Raw genomic sequence first — 18,722 nt, 5'->3', positions numbered from 1 at the left:
TTAGTTTAGTAGTAATAATAATATAGTTTAGTAGTAGTCATATAGTATAGTAGTTTAGTCGTAGCAGTTTATTAGTAGTAGTAGTGGTAGTGGTACGACAACGTGAACAACGTGAATAATCGTGAAGCGTAGCGAGTGGAAGTAAGGAGCACACGTTTCCAGGCCTGTAGAAGAGCCTCGCAGCACATAACGCACTAACACGGGACTGCTGAAACAGGATATGATGTGCAGCAGGTTCACGCTCCTCACTGTCAGCGCGTGGGGAACGCCTTCTTCCAGCGCTGTAAACAATTCCGCAGTGCGCATGCGCGTTGGCGTGTCAGAGGAATGGAGGCCAGTCTTTTCTGTCGGTTGTGAATCCTCAACAACTGTCACATTTCTGTGGGAATTTGGACGAGCGCGACTGCGGCTAGTTGCTGAACACACGTAAGACCATTTTGGTTATTCCCTTTCGACAGAGTTTGCGGTTTGTCACCGTTGCACAAGTGTTTCTGGAATGCAGGTACTGCACTGTTGTGCTAGGTAGCTAGCTGCTCAAGCTAACTAGCCCTGCTAACGCTGACGCTGATCCAAACAGCGCCGCGCTGCCGTTGAGTGTCACAAGCGGCGCGTTTTAGAGCCACACGGAGTTTTAGTTCCCGTTTGTTTTGGTCCTTCATGTCCCGCTCTTAGTCCACGGGACCGCGCTAACCGACCGTGCTAACGCGTAGCGGGCTGTCTAACGCTACACTAGTCTGGTCCCACGACGCAAAGTTTGTAGTTTCACCTGTCCGGGTGGAGGAGCAGATCGGCCCCGCGGCGACGGGCGGAAGGTTTCCCCCGTCTGAGTGCCGCGGTGGTCGGTGTCTGTCGCCTCGGCCAGCCGCGCTGCTAGCGTGCAGCTTCGCGTGCCATTATCGTTATTAGCGCGCTAACGTCCGCGCTCCACTTCTATTAGCTAGCTGGCTAATACTTCTTGTCACTAACCTCACGGCGACTTGGCCGGGCCGTCTTAAGTTAGTTAGTTAGTTAGTTAGGTACCTGGCAGGGCATGTCTGTCAGACAAATGCCAGTCATACCAAGCGTTATGAGTCGTTTAGTTGTATGTTTTAACCGCATAAACATCGACCAGAACATACAGTGCTGTCAAGTATCACCAAAGTTAGCTTAGCTAGGTTAGCAGAACTTTAACTAGCGCGTACAAGGCAAATTTATAAAGTGCAATCACTTACAAGGCAAATTTATAAAGTGCAAAGTCGTAAATGGCCTTATCGTTGTTTTTCCACCATTTCCTCTTATATTAGTGGTTTTACATGTAAGTGTAATTTTGTTATTGTTTGTAACAAGTCCCAGTAGTTATAACTTCGTTGTACTTTGTTGGGACAATGTTCAGTCAAGAAAATTCTTCTTTTCTTCTCAAAGCAGGTGCTATTATTGTTTGCTTAACGTAAAAAATACTGATTTTGTTATGTTTTAGTTTGATACTAAGTATTACATTTACTTTCTTAATTAATGCATTAAAAAAATTGAGGCATATTTTCTGCTTGTAACAGCCTGAGGAAATGTTCTATAATAATGTGCCATTTAGGTTTGTGCTTTTCTTGTTTGTAGTCATGCCACTTAAAATCTCTCTCTACCTCCCCCATATATTTGGTGTGTGCAGTCCCAGTAGCAGAATGGCCTCAGACTCTGTAGGTCAGACTCCTGGGTCAAATATCATGATCTTTCATCCAACCAAGGAGGAGTTCAAAGACTTCAGCCGCTACGTTGCCTACATGGAGTCACAGGGGGCTCACAGAGCCGGCATGGCAAAGGTATGTGCTCGTTCAGGCTCCGGAGACAAAGCATTCATGTCTCTTATTCTTTCACCAAGCACTTCGTGAGGCCTAAATAACTCCGGTTAGAGTTCCTACACTGGAATTGAAAAGCTGTGTTCAAATAACGGACCAGAGTTTTACAGATACATTTCACAGGAGTATCTTAAACGCATGGGTTGTTATTTAAACATTAATGTAATTACTAGGTAACTGCTGTGAAATATTCTGTTAATACACTGAAACTAAATTGTAGTTACAAGAGTGAAGAATGAGCTCATTGGAACCGCCTGTATGCGAAGGATAAAAGTGCTTGGTCCTCTGTGCACTGCCCGAGCGTTGGGGAAGGTTCGTATTCATGGTCTCATTGCTTGATACAGGTCATCCCGCCTAAAGACTGGAAGGCCCGGCGTACTTACGATGACATCGATGACCTGGTCATTCCCGCTCCAATACAGCAGGTGGTGACAGGCGAGTCTGGGCTCTTTACCCAGTACAACATCCAGAAGAAACCCATGAGTGTGCGGGAATTCCGGCGGACCGCCAACACGGATAAGTGAGTGTCAGTCAGCTCCGTTCACAGACACACGATGGCTGTGCTTGACCTGTGTGCGGTTCTGACAGGTGCAGGTGCACGTAGCAGGAAGCTACATCATGGAGGAGGCGGCTGGGAAACACCTGCCATCATTTATCTTTCCACTTCCCTGTGATGTAAGCTTAAGAATACTTGTTTTCTGTAACTCTCATATTTCAGGTTTTGCAACCCCAGATATGTGGAATTTGAAGAGCTGGAGAGAAAGTACTGGAGGAATCTCACCTTTAACCCTCCATTGTATGGTGCAGACATCAATGGAACTCTCTACGATCCAGTCAGTTACTAATCATGTTTAATTTCTCAGTTATTAACACGTCTCAGTGCGTTTGTAATAACTGTCCTTGGTAACTCTTATTTCACATAACCCAAACATTTAATTATGACATTTAATGTTGACGGCTTATTACTATATAATAGCTGTATAACCCAAAGCGGGTATCTAGATTGTCTCTGTTGGAAACCAAGGTTCGAATCTCAGAGACGTGATGTGCTGGCAGTACGGCAGTATATTGAGTCGCGGGATTACCTCTTTGTGTAGGACGTGAGCGAGTGGAACATGGGGCATCTGAACACCATCCTGGATTTGGTGGAGAAAGATAGCGGGATTAAGGTTAAAGGGGTGATCACGCCATTCCTCTACTTCGGCATGTGGAAGAGCACGTTCGCATGGCACACTGAAGACATGGACCTCTACAGCGTCAACTACCTGCACTTCGGAGAACCCAAGTCCTGGTACTTTCCAAACAAACTCACGCACACCTACTAAGATGTTATGTGTGTTGAATTGCTTTAATTACCCAAACCACTGGCAGCCAAGTACAGTGATGTTTGTAAAATTTAATCCAAAGGAAATTTATAATTAAAGTATGCCTGACTTTTATGGGATGTTTTCATATATCAACTCCCCTTGCCGTGTTGCATATGGGGGATCAGTACACCAGGTTTATCAAGCCATAATACTACAAACTGACTACAACTTCCTCTGCAGGTATGTTGTGCCCCCAGAACATGGGAAGAGATTGGAACGCCTTGCTAAAGGTCGGACGAAAACCTTTTTGTTTGTTTGTTTGTTTGTATATGTTTGTTTGTTTGTTTAGTGTCTGCTTAGCAAACATCATCTGATTGTGATGTCTAACTGTTCAGGATTTTTTCCTGGAAGTGCCCAAAGTTGTGAAGCTTTCTTACGGCACAAAATGACATTGATTTCCCCGTCGATCCTGAGGAAGTACGGCATCCCTCTCGAGAAGGTCAGTATGTCCACGTGGCTGTCTTAGCTCCGTTTATTAAACCATGTTCTCTGAGAATATACTCTGTTTTCAGGAATATAGAATATTAATACACATACACACGAACAATATGTCCTTGAATGAAATGGTCTTAATCTTGCTGCCTGGTCAGGTCACACAGGAAGCAGGTGAGTTCATCGTGACCTTCCCGTTTGCGTACCATGCTGGCTTCAACCACGGCTTCAACTGCGCCGAGTCCACAAACTTCGCTACACAGCGCTGGATTGACTACGGCAAGCAGGCCGCATTAGTAAGGGCATTCAGATGACGTCAACTCCGGTTACCCCCACCCACCCAACGGTTCAGAGGCGTGGGGGGGGGGAGGATACACAACTTGAGTACTTGAGGGTTAAGGGTTTTGCTCAGGGGCCCAACAGTGGGAACTTGGCAGTGATGGGGCTCGAACTGGCAACCTTCCTGACTACCATTCCAAATGCCCCCCCCCCCCCCCCACCAACAACCAACAACAACAAAAAACTACACCTATGTTTAGAACGGTTTCTGAAGTTTTGTGTTCCCACAGTGTTCCTGCCGTAAGGACATGGTGAAGATCTCCATGGATGTTTTTGTGCGCAAGTTCCAGCCGGAACGCTACAAGCTGTGGAAGGCAGGGAAGGACAACGCCCCCATTGACCACTCCAAAGTCACTCTGGAGGTGGCCGAGCTCCTAACGGATGAGAAGGTGCAGGCAGAGGAGAGAGGAGAGCTCAGTAACTGGACCGAAACCATCAGTCAGGCAGAGGAGGGATCAGAAAGACCGGCAGAACAGGGGGGTGGAGAGAGAGCGGCTGAACGGGAGGGTGGAGAGAGAGCAGTGACAGAGACAGAAAAGACAGATAATGAGACAGGAGAGACACAGATGATCACAGCAAATGCAGATAGAGGAGAGACACCAACAGAGAAGACAGAGAGTGGAGAGAGAGAGACAGAAAACACAGAGTGTGAAGACAGAGAGACAGAAAACACAAGTGAGAGCTCGGAAGGACGGACTGAGAAAGAAGACAAAGGAAGCAGAGAGGTGGAGGAAGACAGTGGAAGAGCAGAGAAGGACACAGCAGACAAGGACACGACAGACAAGGACACGACAGACAAGGACACGACAGACAAGGACACGACAGACAAGGACACGACAGACAAGGACACAGCAGAGAAGGACACGACAGACAAGGACACGACAGACAAGGACACGGCAGACAAGGACACGGCAGACAAGGACACGGCAGACAAGGACACGGCAGACAAGGACACGACAGACAAGGACACGACAGACAAGGACACGACAGACAAGGACACGACAGACAAGGACACGACAGACAAGGACACGACAGACAAGGACACGGCAGAGAAGGACACGGCAGACAAGGACACGGCAGACAAGGACACGGCAGAGATGGACACGGCAGACAAGGACACGGCAGAGATGGACACGGCAGACAAGGACACGACGGACACGGCAGACAAGGACACGGCGGACAAGGACACGACGGACACGGCAGACAAGGACACGGCAGACAAGGACACGGCAGACAAGGACACGGCAGAGATGGACACGGCAGACAAGGACACGGCAGACAAGGCCACGACAGACAAGGCCACAGCAGAGATGGACACGACAGAGATGGACACGACAGAGATGGACACGACAGAGATGGACACGACAGAGAAGGACACGACAGAGAAGGACACGACAGAGAAGGACACGACAGAGAAGGCCACGGCAGACAAGGCCACGGCAGACAAGGCCACGGCAGACAAGGCCACGGCAGACAAGGCCACGGCAGACAAGGCCACGGCAGACAAGGCCACGGCAGACAAGGCCACGGCAGAGAAGGCCACGGCAGAGAAGGCCACGGCAGAGAAGGCCACGGCAGAGAAGGCCACGGCAGAGATGGCCACGGCAGACAAGGCCACGGCAGAGAAGGCCACGGCAGAGAAGGCCACGACAGACAAGGCCACGGCAGACAAGGCCACGGCAGAGAAGGCCACGGCAGAGAAGGCCACGGCAGAGATGGCCACGGCAGAGAAGGCCACGGCAGAGATGGCCACGACAGAGAAGGCCACGACAGAGAAGGCCACGACAGAGAAGGACACGACAGAGAAGGACACGACAGAGAAGGACACGACAGAGAAGGCCACGGCAGACAAGGCCACGACAGAGAAGGCCACGGCAGAGAAGGCCACGGCAGAGAAGGCCACGGCAGAGAAGGCCACGGCAGAGATGGCCACGACAGAGAAGGCCACGACAGACAAGGACACGACAGAGATGGAGCCTTGCAAAAAGACACACAGTGAGACACACGGGGAAGAGATGAACTCTGAAACAACACACACACAGAGGAGAGAAGGAGAGCCAGAGCAGACTGACATGGACAGCAGGGAGATAAAGACAGAAAAAGAAGAGATAGATAGAGGACAGTTGGAGAGAGAAAATGGAGAGAAACCGAGAGAAAAGATTGAAACGCTAATAACTGAGACTGCAAGAGTGGAGAATGAGACCAAAGAGCAAGAGATGGAAAGAGCAGAGTGGAAGACACAAGGGGAGACAGGCGGAGAGATTGGGATGGACAGAGGAGAAACTGGAGATGAAAAAGAGAGAGGTGCAGGAGAAATGGAAGAGGACGGCTCTGAGAACGGAGAGACGGAGAAAGTAGAGGCAGCTAGAGGTGAGACAGAGAGAGAGATGGCAGAAACCCCGAGAGGAGAGACAGACCTCGAAACGGGGATGCTGGGGAGAGAAAGAAACGAGAGTGGAGGAGAAGGAGCAGTAGCGGAGGCCGAGGAGGAAAGAGGGGGGCGGAGAGAGGCGTTGGAGGCAGGAGACATGCAGGGTGGAGGGGTGGACACGGAAGAGGGCGAGAAAGAGGGAGGAGGGGCCGGCATCGAAGACGGAGAGATGGAGAGAGGAGAGGTGACCGCCGAGGCCGTGGATGCGAGAGAGTGTGAGGAGGAGGAGGAGGATACGCACTCCGCTGAGGAAGAAAGAAGCGGCTCACCACTGCAGGACGAGAGGTTTGATCCAGACTGAAACACACACACTCACGCTTCGTCTAAGTCTTCCTATCTCTCGCTAACAACTGTCCTGTGCTAAGTGCACTCAAATGTTGTTTTAAGTGCTTTGTTTTTTTTGGTTTTTTTTTAAGCGCGAACTGTTGTCATCTCCGCGTTACCACTCCTCAAGTGTTTCTAATCTGTTCTGAGTGGTCTTAAATGTTCTAATCTGTTCTGAGTGGTCTTAAATGTTCTAATCTGTTCTGAGTGGTCTTAAATGTTTCTAATCTGTTCTGAGTGGGATTAAGTGTTTCTAATCTGTTCTGAGTGGTCTTAAATGTTTCTAATCTGTTCTGAGTGGGATTAAGTGTTTCTAATCTGTTCTGAGTGGGATTAAGTGTTTCTAATCTGTTCTGAGTGGTCTTAAATGTTCTAATCTGTTCTGAGTGGGATTAAATGTTGAAATCTGTTCTGAGTGGTCTTAAATGTTCTAATCTGTTCTGAGTGGTCTTAAATGTTTCTAATCTGTTCTGAGTGGGATTAAGTGTTTCTAATCTGTTCTGAGTGGTCTTAAATGTTTCTAATCTGTTCTGAGTGGGATTAAGTGTTTCTAATCTGTTCTGAGTGGGATTAAGTGTTTCTAATCTGTTCTGAGTGGGATTAAGTGTTTCTAATCTGGGTCTATTTTATGTGTGTGCCAGCAGCGAGTGTAAGCAGCAGGTGGCAGTTAAGCGACCAAGGGACACCAGTGCTGGTTCTGGTGCTGGTTTTGCAGAAGCTGAGGAGCAGGTCCAGCAGAAGAGAGCTCGGTTCAGCCAGCCTGACCCTAGAGAAGTGGAGGGGTGTGTGGGTCCAGCAGACCCAGGTAATAGTGTTCACCTCACAGTGCAGCAGAGTGGTGCCTGATTAGAGAAGCAGTCTGATTTTCCTTCTTCGACATGTGTGTGATTTGACACTTGTGTGATCTGCATCTAAACCTACTGATGTCGTCACTTTCTGATTATTAACTGAACTGATTTTTAACATTGAATTGATGATTGAGGCATCAACATTCAGTAACAGGAGCCTGTTTCTGCAGATGGGCAGGAGGGTGAGGACAGCATGGAAACAGACAGAACTCCAGACCATCCAAAGACTCCTTCCTGTTTGTCAGACAAGCCCCCAGTCTCCAGCCCTGCCCCCATCATAGACACTCCGCCCTCACAGAGCCGTGACCTCACTCCTTCTGCAACCAGTGATGTCATGCAGCCTGGTGACATCACAGATAAGACAAGCACATCTGCGTCTACGTTCAGTGATGTCACTGCTTCTTCCCAGCCTGCTAGTGTCACCACTCGGAGGAGTGACATAACTTCTCAGTCAAATTATATTACCTCTCAGTTGAGTGAGATCACCTCTCAACTGCCGGATGTCATTACTCAGCCGAGTCAGAATAACATCACCTCTCTGTCGAGTGACATCGTCTCTCGGCCAGTTGACATCACATCTCAGTCACACAAATTCACTCCGTGCCATGACCTCAAAACTAAACCCAGTAGTGTCACTAATCTTCCTGGTGACATCACTCCTCCGTGGTGCGCCCTCACCAACAAACCTAGTAAAATCACTGCTAAACTTCATTCTAATGACATTACCACCAAGCCCAATGCAAATGACTTCAGCATTCGAGCTAAGCCTACCCATAGCACTCGGCACCATGGTGACATCACACCCAAGCCCTGCAAAACCAGCCCTAAGTTTGAGCTTAAATCCAGGGAGAGTATTGGCACTCGCGCTCCACCAGAGGCCATCGGCGAGCACAGAGCCAACTCCAGTGTGAACCCAGCCCAGCGTCTCTTCCAGAGAACTTTGAGTCCGGCCGAGGTTCTGCACGTCCACAGCTATGCCAAAGGAGACTACAGTGACCCAGAACCGCACAGCAGGGGGGCAAGAGACAGTGACTCAGACACAGAGACGCATAGCGACTCCCAGGTATCCTGCTTTCTTCTCTCACGTCTCCTATCAGTGGACACCCACCGGTCATGGGTGTGTGTGACAGTACATTGTAACGAGTGTGCTTTTGTTGCCCAGCAGGGGGCAGAAGAGGGCTGTGAAGATGCCCTGAACAGCCTGGTGAAGCTGCCCAGACACCATCCTCTGATGAAGGATGGCATCAGTGATGAGGGTGAGCAGATTTCTGAGGTCGGTCTGATATATTTATATGAACCTCTTTAATCTAAATGTAAAGGAGGTGTGTGTGTGTGTGTGTGTGTGTGTGTGTGTGTGTGTGTGTGTGTTTGGTACAGAACTCCAAGACCAGGCTCTGATTGACGAGGAAGGGTTAGAGGGTGAATCCTGGGCAAAACGTCTGGCCCTGCTGTGGCAGAACAGGCCGTATAATGAAGAAAGAGAGAGGGAGTACAACAGAGAGATGGGTCTCCAGTCACCCTACTGCGCCGTCTGCATGCTGTTCCAGGCCCACCAGCGGGTACGCAGCCCTGCCTCACTGTGTGTGTGTAAACACCACAGACTGTTGTGATCGGTTGTTAACTGATAACACCTCTGCCGTTCTGAGTGTGAATGGGCTGTTGTGATCTGGTGAGGAGCCAGTAGTTTGTTAGCCGGCACATTTCCATTATAAAAGACACACACACACATGCTATGGCCAAGCTGAACTCCACCCGAACTCCACCTCCCTTATCCTCTCACCACACTGCTAAAACCACCCCCACACAATCCTCACACAATCCTCACACTGCCCTTCCCCCACCCAACCAACAAAATCACCTGCACAGTCCCGAGTGTAAACGTTACTGACACTTTTATTTATTGCCTAAAGCTACATTACAGGGTTGGACCAGACTAGTGTTGCACATGCAGATTTCCTTCAAAAGAAGGTCGAGCTTGCTGTGCTGGTTGCCTAGGTGACGTTAGTGGGGAAAGACTGAACAAGCAAAGAAACATGGAACTGAAGAGAGCCAGCAAGTTAAAAGAAAGAGACTTGATTCAAACTGGGACCAGACATTAGCATTTTGGATTTGAATGTACCCTTGTAATTCTGAAGGGCTGATGTTAGCTGTCTAATCTTAGCCATTTGCTACTGGTGTCATTTTTTGCTTCAGAGTTCTTATTTTGTTGTTTGACACTCCAGGCTCATCATTATTATCAGGTAATTTCCTGTTCGGTCTGTCATGGTGTAAATGATGCTATACATAATAAGCATTTTTTGTTACAAACAGTAGCTACATTTTCTTTTCATTGTCAAGTTTATGTTTTGAGCCTAAATTATTTTTTTTAAATCTGGAGAATGAATTGTAAATGACTTACTAAGCTCACTGAAGTAATCTAAATGATGTTTCTTGAGGTCGAACTGGGTTACCAGCTCACGTAAGGTTACGCTAGCTCTTTGACAGAAGTGCTGATATCTTATAGCAGTTTAGTGGTTAAGGTGCTTGACTTGTAATCAGAAGGTTGCTGGTTCAAGCCCCACCACTGCCAAGTTGCCACTGTTGGGCCCCTGATCAAGACCCTTAACCCTCAATTACTCAAGTTGTACTCAGTCATAATTGTAAGTTGCTTTGGGTTAAAGCGTCAGGTAAATGTAATGTATTGTTTTAACATATTTTTCTACAGATCAATACCTTCTCCTTGCCAGTTCCCCCCAAATTTGGGGGCCTGAGGCAGAATGGTGCTGTCATGTTGGTGTTGAAAACGAATAAAAAGGACCTGCAAAGCAGGAAATGTCACCATGCATTACACTACCGCAGAAGTTAGCAGAGAATGTTCCTTGTGCGTTACACTGCCGTCGCTACAGGTAGCTAACTTGCCATGTGGCAAGCAATCGGGCTAGCAAGATTAGCAAAAATATCTTGACGCTAAACCAAAGGGGGGTACTCGGTGCCTACTAAGCACAGGTCTCCATGGTGATCTGGGCATCTACCTGTATCACTATAGACTATAGAAGTACATCTCACTTTCTGGCTGATGTTAGCTGACATATTTCTGATGTAGGTGGCTGTGTCAACTTGGTGAGCCCTATGTGAATATCACCGCGTTTGCAGTCTGGTTGTGGAGTAGGTCTGGCTGATAACTGCTGACGCCTGTGGAGTTACGATAAGAAAAGAGAAGTCATGGGAAGTCGTGTGTAGTGCAAAACATTGCCCTTACAAGTGTTGCAAACCTTTTTCTATTATCTTACAAACAGGGTGTCAGACAATTTTCAGACCAGTATCCTGTGCAAAGATCATTTAAACAGTGTAGAGTTGTTTGTTGTTTTGCAGTCATGCTCATTCTAGTTGCTTTAAGCTTGAAGTTGCATCAGACCCAGATGTTCCCGGGAAACAAGGCAAAGCACAGTGTAACTGTGTAGTATGTTCTCTGTCAGATACTTCAAAGATGTCTGCATGTTAAGATTTTTTTCCATTGTATACAGTGTTTCAGGAGGTGCCTTCACTCCTGTAGTTTTGATTAGAGATCAGATCTGTGCTTCAGCTGGACGTGTACGTGCAACAAACAGAAAACCGTGAGAAACAGGTCAAGTTGGATGCCAGTTTTCTTTAATTAATCTTAAATATTATCCCAATTTTTATAAATCTTCCATACAACTATTCCTTCTTTATTTGCAGACAGATCGTCTGAATTGTAAGTTTGACATTTTCACATTTTGCGCCAAATGCCTGAATTCAGTGAAGAAGAAGGAGCACAGCTATGCTGTGTTTACGTACAACAACAAATCAACCTGCCAATATTGCGACGTTTGTCATCTGGTTCTTTTTATCCAGAGGACCATCTTCCGTAGAGACAAGTTGCTGCACCATCTTCTGTTATGACATAAAGCACAGTCCTCATTCAACTTCCCCTTGATCACATCCTGTTTTAATCTGATCTCCTACCGCCTTGCTTTGTCAAGAGGTTTTCAGTATAACTTCATCAAATTATTAGGCAATGGTTTTTTTGTTTGTTTGTTTTTTAACCAATCTATAATAATTCCTTGAGTGTGGCATTATACTGAGGGACTTTAAGAATTTAAGAATGCTTGCATGTCTTTGTCGGAGGCCCAAGTCATATCTTTCCTAAAATCTTGTTAAAGTCTAATCCATGCGTTTGCCCTTTGTCCAGTCTGAAGGTGGCGACAGGGAGCCAGCTCCCATCCAGGCAGGGGGGCAAGTAAGGACAAAGCCACTGATCCCAGAGGTGTGTTTCACCACCACGACAGAGGACAGCGCCGAGCTGCACCTGTCCACACCCCACCTGGAGCAGGATGGAACCAGCGTGCTCATCAGCTGTGCCCAGTGCTGTGTGCGGGTACACACCAGTGAGTAACCACCCGGCGCGCTGACTGACGCGTACGGCCTCTGGGTCAGTAAGTGACACTGTCTCCCGCTCGCTCACTCACTCAGACTGCCTCTGGTATGAGTATTTCAAAGTACAAATACTAGTATTTAAGAGTATTTAAAAATGAGTATGAGTATTTAAAAGAATGAGTAATTAAAAGTATGAGTTTGAGTATTTACAAGTCTTACAAGTGTCATTGTCAGATTTGGGGAAGTTATGAAATTCAGAAAATGTTTTTTGAATGCTGTACTTGATATTTACTTGAAATGTCTATTACTACATGAAAGCTACTGTATTTATTAGTAGCTTTCATGTAGTAGTAGGGCTTCATTTAAACTCAAACTAACACTAACTGATGGCCTTGCATTATACTGACAAGCTTGTTTTTCTTCCTGATGGTGTCGGGCTTCACAAACAATATCATTCACTCAAATTACTTTTTTATCATTGTCAGAAGCTGCAGGTAGAAACATCGTGTCATTCCAACACCGCACTCCCAACACTGCACTTCCAACACCGCAAGATGAGAATACACACAAATGAACATTGCAGTTTTTCAGCTGTGTGTGTGTGTGTGTGTGTGTGTGTGTGTGTGTGTGTGTGTGTGTGTGTGCTTGTTAGGCTGCTATGGTGTGGCACCTGAGAGAGTCACCAAAGACTGGAGATGTGCCCGCTGTGTGGCCAACGCCTTGACCGAGGTCAGTGTTCACTGGCCAGACTTCAGAAGATCACGTTACGGTGTCTGGTACTCTGGTGCCAGGAACCATTTATACCAGAGTTCTTCTACATATCTCACACATGATCTTAGGAGAAGTCCATCACTCCGCTAAAATGATGGAGGCATTAGCAAGCAAACGTTGTGGTGCTTACGGATCAGGTATCTGATCTTACTGTCTTTCTTTTGTTTTACAGAGCTGTTGTCTGTGCTCGTTAAGGGGTGGTGCCTTACACAGAGCCAACAATGACAAGTGAGTGCTGGGTCCAACAGTGGGCAACAGTGAGCAGTGTAGCTCCTTATCCAACCACCAGCTTAGGACTCAAAACACTCACTTCAGCATTTTAGACTTTTGTTGTTTTTCTTTGGTTCTGCGAGCCATATTTACAGAAGTGTGTGTGTGTGTGTGTGTGTGTGTGTGTGTGTGTGTGTGTGTGTGTGTGTGTGTGTGTGTGTGTGTGTGTGTGTGTGTGTGTGTGTGTGTGTGTGTGTGTGTGTGTTCCAGGTGGGTGCATGTCCTGTGTGCAGTAGCCATATTGGAGGCGCGCTTTGTGAATGTCACGGAGAGATCTCCTATAGACCTGAGTGGCATTCCCCTACAGAGATTCAGACTGGTAAAAATAATATAAGCAATACATTTTAAAAAAGAAAGGCAAGGGGCATTTCAAAGTAGCGACGCCCTTTTCTCTGGCTGTTGTAGTCTGAGGAGCAAGAATGCTTCCCTCTGTCATTTCATTTCTGGTTGTGAAACGATGACACTTGTCTTCTTGGTATCAGAAGTCTTGTTCAGCATAGTGTCTCTGCTTTCCTGTTCTTTTCTCTGCTTGGTTGTACACCTCCTGTTTACTGGAGAGACACACACACACAAACACAAACCCCCACGCTCAGATGGGTGTGTAACGGACTACTGTTGTGTGCTGTGGGCAGAAATGTTACTACTGTAAGAGAAGGATGAAGAGGACATGGGGCTGCTGTGTGCAGTGCTCCCACGGCCGCTGTCCCACCTCCTACCACCCTACCTGCGCACAGGTTGCCGGCGTGCTCATGCACCCGGACGACTGGCCCTTCGTCGTCTACGTCACCTGCTGTCGTCACAAAGGGCCCAGCCAGTCGGAGGTACACACACACACACGCAAGGCCTCTTCTCCGGCCTTCTGGTTTTACAGAAGCTGACCTCTCAGCCACAAGCACAATGGTAGCTGCAGTAGTTAAGGTGAAATAAAGGGCATGTTTTGTCAGCTGTCTTGCCCTGTTATTAGCAGGTCAATATTTCAGGGAGGTTAGAGGGAGGCTGTGTGTGAGTGTGAGTGTGAGTGTGTGTGTGTGTGAGAAATACATAGGAATATAAATGAATATATTGGTATTATATAGTATATTTTTGTTTCAAAATGCAGTCTATTACTACTCCTGGATCTAAAAAAAAAATATATATATATATATATATATATATATATAAATATAAATAAAACTTTTTTTTTTACAGCATCTATATTCAGATACTTCAGTCCAGTTGCTGTGGGAGCTGTTAAAAATAAACCAGTCCATATCCTTGACCCCAGTGCTGTGCGTGAGATGGGGTCAGAGGCGCTTTGTTCTGAGACAGGCTGTACCTAGGGCTCGGCTGCCTGTGTTTGTTTTGGTATCAGACGCAAGTGCCGTGCAGTCTCACTGTCTCAGATGTGATTGTACCCGTAGCTTTTCTCATTTATTGACTACTGGCTTTCTGTGTAGAAAGGACCTTTTATTTGGGACACAGGCTCATAGATATTTGATAGCTGATATCTTTTAGCTGCTATCTTTAGAACAGTTACATATTGTGCAGTAATAAATAAATATCAATAAATAAATAAAATAAATATCGCCATGACTGAAATAAAATCCTTATAATGAAATACTGTTGATGCAGTGCTACCATTTTTAAAGACCCTTATGAAGTGTAATGACCCCTCATTGACCTCTGCTAGCCTCTGGAGTGAAGACAGGACTGGCGGAATGGAGAACAGGAGAGGTCTGGTTGCTCTCTGGTGTACCTAACAAGCAGGACATATGTCCAGGTGGTGACCTGGCATGCTGTACCTGCAAGCCTGGGACATTTGTCCTGTTCACATCAAACGGGTTTGTTTGGTCTGCCAGCTCTCCAACGTTGGCATTTGTTGATGTTCAGTTTCATGTTCAGTAGACTCACTTTACTGTATAACCCAACACTTCATCCATATAGCTGGTGCTTGCTCAGGGTAACATGATATGGGCATAGTGTAAGCCTCAGATGAAATGTGACCTCTCTCTCTCTCAGTCCATAAGCTTTACTGGCATGATGTGTTCAGTTACAGTTTTTCCAAAGCAGTATTACAGTAAAACAACATGAATGAACCTTTGCAGTTACATTTACCTGACACATTTATCCAAAGCAACTTACAGTTGTGACTGAGTATAACTTGAGTAATTGAGCGTTAAGAGTCTTGCTCAGGGGCACAACAGTGGCAGCTTGGCGGTGGTGGAACTTGAACTGGCAACCTTCCAATTACAAGTCAAGTATAATAATAATAATAAGTATAATAATTAATAATATTCTCTCGTTGTGACTGTCTTTTTGTCCCTCTCTCTTTCTCTCTCTCTCTCTGTCTCTCTCACTTCCTCTCTCACTCTGTTGCTATCTCTCTCTCTCTCTCACTTCCTCTCTCACTCTGTTGCTATCTCTCTCTCTCTCTCTCTCTCTCTCTCTCTCTCTCTCTCTCTCTCTCTCTCTCTCTCGCGCAGAGGAATAAGGAGTCCATGCGGGACTTGAGCGTGGGCCAGAAAGTGATCTGCAAGCACAAAAACGGCCGCTACTATCAGTGTGATGTGGTCCAGCTGTCCAAGGAGACGTTTTACGAGGTCAACTTTGACGATGGCTCCTTCAGTGACAATCTCTTCCCTGAGGACATTGTGGTAAGAGAGACTGAGAGGAGCCTACACCCCCCCCCTCCCCCACGCACACACACACTTCTGTCTGTTCCTGGTAGGATTTCTAGCATTCCACTTAACCCACGCAGTTAAAAAAACACTTTTAATGGTGTTAAAGTTACACTGTCATTGGGGTGTGAATTATATAGAATGCAAGACCACACCCACATATCACAGTTGGCATGGGGTGAACCTAATCGGGTTGGGGGGGGGGGGGGGATTGCAATGGGTTAACGCTGCAGTTCACAAGGTCCATGGCTTGTAAGCAGGTGTATAAACAGGTAATCCTGCAGGAGTATAAACAGGTAATACTGCAAGAGTATAAACAATGCATCATTTTGCACTGGCAAACACTCGCCCTGGGTGGGGGATCTGTTGGGGGTGGGAGGTGTTTAGACAATAGTTGGTGTTTTTGTTAAAAGCTGTGTGGTGTTTGCAGGGTCGTGACTGCAGCCAGCTGGGTCCTCCACCCCCCGGGGACGTAGTGCAGGTGCGGTGGACCGACGGCCTCATCTACGGAGCAAAGTTTGTGGCGTCTCACGTCATCCAAATGTATCAGGTAATCCGCGGGATGGGTCAGTGTGGACCTACCACAGCAGAACAGAGTCTGACATGTCTGCAGAACAATCAGAATCACACACACACACACACACACAAAGTTGAACTTTTTAAACGTTTAACTTTTCAGTTTAACTCATTACAGTTCAGACTGAGACAACACAGGAAGCAGATCGATTTGTTCTGCAGTCAGTTATGTCTGAGACTCTGTTGTGTTGTACAGTCTTTTGCATGCTTACTTTCAGGTGCCTGAGACCTTTGACCTCTGTGTGCGTGGCCATGTACAGGATGTGTTAGAGGATGTGCAGTTATTTACAGTAACCGTGTGGGTGTGTTTCAGTGCAGTGTGCTCTTCTCCTCTGTGTGTAAATTCTGCAACCCCATAGACTTGATAATAAAATTTGTCTTACACCCCAGCAAAGTGCCGTGTCAGTGTGCTGGGTTTGTACCTGTCCAGGTGGAGTTTGAGGATGGCTCGCAGCTGACCGCCAAGCGAGACGACGTCTACACGCTGGACGAGGAACTGCCTAAGCGGGTGAAGTCCAGACTGGTGAGCCGCAGACACCTCTTCTCACTCCAGGCTGACATTTTCGGTCGTGTGTGCAGTTTTTTGGTCGTGTGTGGAGTTTTCGGTCACGTGTGGTGTGTGGTTTTTTTTGTTTGTTTGTTTGTTTTGTTTTTGTTTTTGTTTTTGTTTTTGTTTTTTGTTTTTTGTTTTTTTTTTTGTCTCGTGTTTGCTCCCAGTCCAAGGCGTCCGACATGCGTTTCGATGGGATGTTCGGGGAGAAGAAGGAACAGCTCAGCAAGAGACAACGTGTGATCAACCCCAAGTACAGAGGAGACTACATCGAGCCTGTCATCTACAGAGCCATCATGGAGTAGCTACACATACACACACGCATGTCCCATGACATTTCCCCCACGACATGAAGAAATGGGAGGTGTAAGAACAGATGTTTTCTGTTTCTCTGTGTGAACTTCTACGAGATCTGTTTTTATTCTGTATTTTTTTAAACACGCTTTTAACTGGTCTAATAGTGTTGCCGTCTCCCCGAGGCCTGAGCAGTTGGCTGTGGTCTTTCTGGAGGTGTCTCTTCTCAGATACATACGTGATTTATACACTCACAGGAAAAAAGGCACTTGTGTACAGAGTTTCTGGTAAACTGTACCTGGAAAGCATTAAGCACAGGGGTTTGTATTAATTTGATAAACAATTTTCTATCTACATTTCAATACATTTTTAACGCCGCATTAATTTATTTTCCTCGTGTTCAGGGTGCTATTCCTGCCCGTGTTTTCCAGAACAGAGGAACGACTGTTGTTTTATTAACACGGATGCGTCTTTCTGACGGGATCTTCACTGTCATCGAATCCTATCCGTGCATTCCTGATTATTGTAGATTATTCGGAACATAATTAATTTAGCATTTACATTTCTGGAGGTTTGTTCTGGGTTTTTTTTTTGGTTTGTTTTTTTAACCAGCCTATTTATTAGACAGTGCTTTATGACAGTAGCCTTTGCAATAGTGTGAATTCCTGCACCCTCTGGGATCTGGGTGGGTTGTGTCCCTTCCGTGTTGACAGAGACGTCCATGCGGAGACAGACCTGCTGTGAAATGCCACGGATTGCCTGAAGTTCTCCTGACCTCTCACACGCGTTTACTTTCTTTTTAAAAAAAAAAGCAACTTATTGCATTCGCAATCTTATCAGATCTCTTATTATGCTTTAAAATAAGCTATTTTTGCACTTCCAAGCTGAACTGTTAATGGATTTTCGCACACCCCGCCCTGCCCCACACCCCATATCCCCTGAAACAGCCTCGGTCGTGAAGGTTACGGAGTCGGTTGGATGCCTTTTGCCTGCCCGTGTGTGACGTCTAGGCTGACAGGGCCCTGTTGTTGACATCTCTGGGAGATTTACACCCCTCGCGCTCAGAGAGGAACAGACCTCTAATGCCACTTTGGAAAGAAATGACTTGTAAACGGGATTTTTTAAATTGTTATTAAAAAGCATATTTGATTGCGTTGTTTTATAATAAGTGTTTTAATGTTTATATACTGTGAGAGTTGTATGTAGTTAATTTAATGCCACTGTGGCAGCCTCCTGGCCGCCAGCTTTTCTTCCAGAAGCGTCTCCGCTTGTCTCTGCTCGTCTCTGCTCGTCTCTGCTTGTCTCTGCTCGTCTCCGTGTGTCTCACCTGCTCTTCGTGTATGCAGAGGCTCCAGCACTTCCATTCATGTCTTTTGTAAAGATCTTCAGTGTGTCAGTAAAAGATGAGATGTGAGCCTACCCTGTGCCTCTGAGTGTTTTTACAGTTACAGTGGGGTCTGGTTTTTCTGTTTCTCCCACATTGGTCAAAACAGTAATATCTACAGAATTTTACATTTGCAGCATTTTAACTGACACTTTTATGCAAAGTGACTTACAATTGTGACTGAGAACAGCTTGAGTAATTGAGGGTTAAGGGTCTTACTCAGGGGCCCAACAGTGGAAACTTGGCAGTGGTGGGACTTGAACTGGCAACTGCCCA

General features: G+C 46.5%; 1 protein-coding gene across 8 annotated transcripts; it reads left to right on the top strand.

Annotated features, from left to right (window-relative positions):
- Window positions 1-294: 294 nt before the first annotated feature.
- Window positions 295-18,481, top strand: kdm4aa (lysine (K)-specific demethylase 4A, genome duplicate a). Of its 8 annotated transcripts, none has more exons than XR_014124485.1 (22): window positions 295-426; window positions 1,643-1,793; window positions 2,174-2,349; window positions 2,548-2,662; window positions 2,927-3,120; window positions 3,377-3,426; window positions 3,532-3,635; window positions 3,787-3,924; window positions 4,198-6,683; window positions 7,364-7,527; window positions 7,741-8,633; window positions 8,733-8,826; window positions 8,948-9,129; window positions 11,760-11,955; window positions 12,597-12,673; window positions 12,888-12,943; window positions 13,196-13,304; window positions 13,618-13,806; window positions 15,448-15,618; window positions 16,073-16,192; window positions 16,609-16,741; window positions 16,936-16,991. XR_014124485.1 is itself a non-coding variant. In XM_081717302.1 (22 exons), the coding sequence occupies exons 1-22, from the start codon at window positions 305-307 to the stop codon at window positions 17,071-17,073; spliced, it is 6,015 nt and encodes a 2,004-aa protein (XP_081573428.1). In that variant the 5' UTR covers window positions 295-304; the 3' UTR covers window positions 17,074-18,481. The 8 variants fall into 8 exon arrangements, 7 of the variants coding, with proteins under 7 accessions (XP_081573428.1, XP_081573429.1, XP_035379907.2 ...); XM_081717302.1 differs by having other exon boundaries at window positions 7,367-7,527; window positions 16,649-16,741; window positions 16,936-18,481; XM_081717303.1 differs by having other exon boundaries at window positions 8,736-8,826; window positions 16,649-16,741; window positions 16,936-18,481.
- Window positions 18,482-18,722: the final 241 nt, after the last annotated feature.

The sequence above is a fragment of the Electrophorus electricus genome, chromosome 7 (genome assembly GCF_041902795.1).
Source record: "Electrophorus electricus isolate QZ-2024a chromosome 7, ASM4190279v1, whole genome shotgun sequence".
NCBI classification, from domain to species: domain Eukaryota; kingdom Metazoa; phylum Chordata; class Actinopteri; order Gymnotiformes; family Gymnotidae; genus Electrophorus; species Electrophorus electricus.
Note: the sequence above shows the minus strand (reverse complement) of the source record. Positions and strands in the feature narration are given on the sequence as shown.

Coding starts and splice junctions, on each gene's coding strand:
- kdm4aa (XM_035524014.2), top strand. CDS start 305: ATGCGCGTTGGCGTGTCAGAGGAATGGAGGCCAGTCTTTTCTGTCGGT. Junction 9,130..11,759: donor TGTTCCAGGCCCACCAGCGG/GTACGCAGCCCT, acceptor CCCTTTGTCCAG/TCTGAAGGTGGCGACAGGGA. Junction 16,193..16,648: donor ACGTCATCCAAATGTATCAG/GTAATCCGCGGG, acceptor GTACCTGTCCAG/GTGGAGTTTGAGGATGGCTC.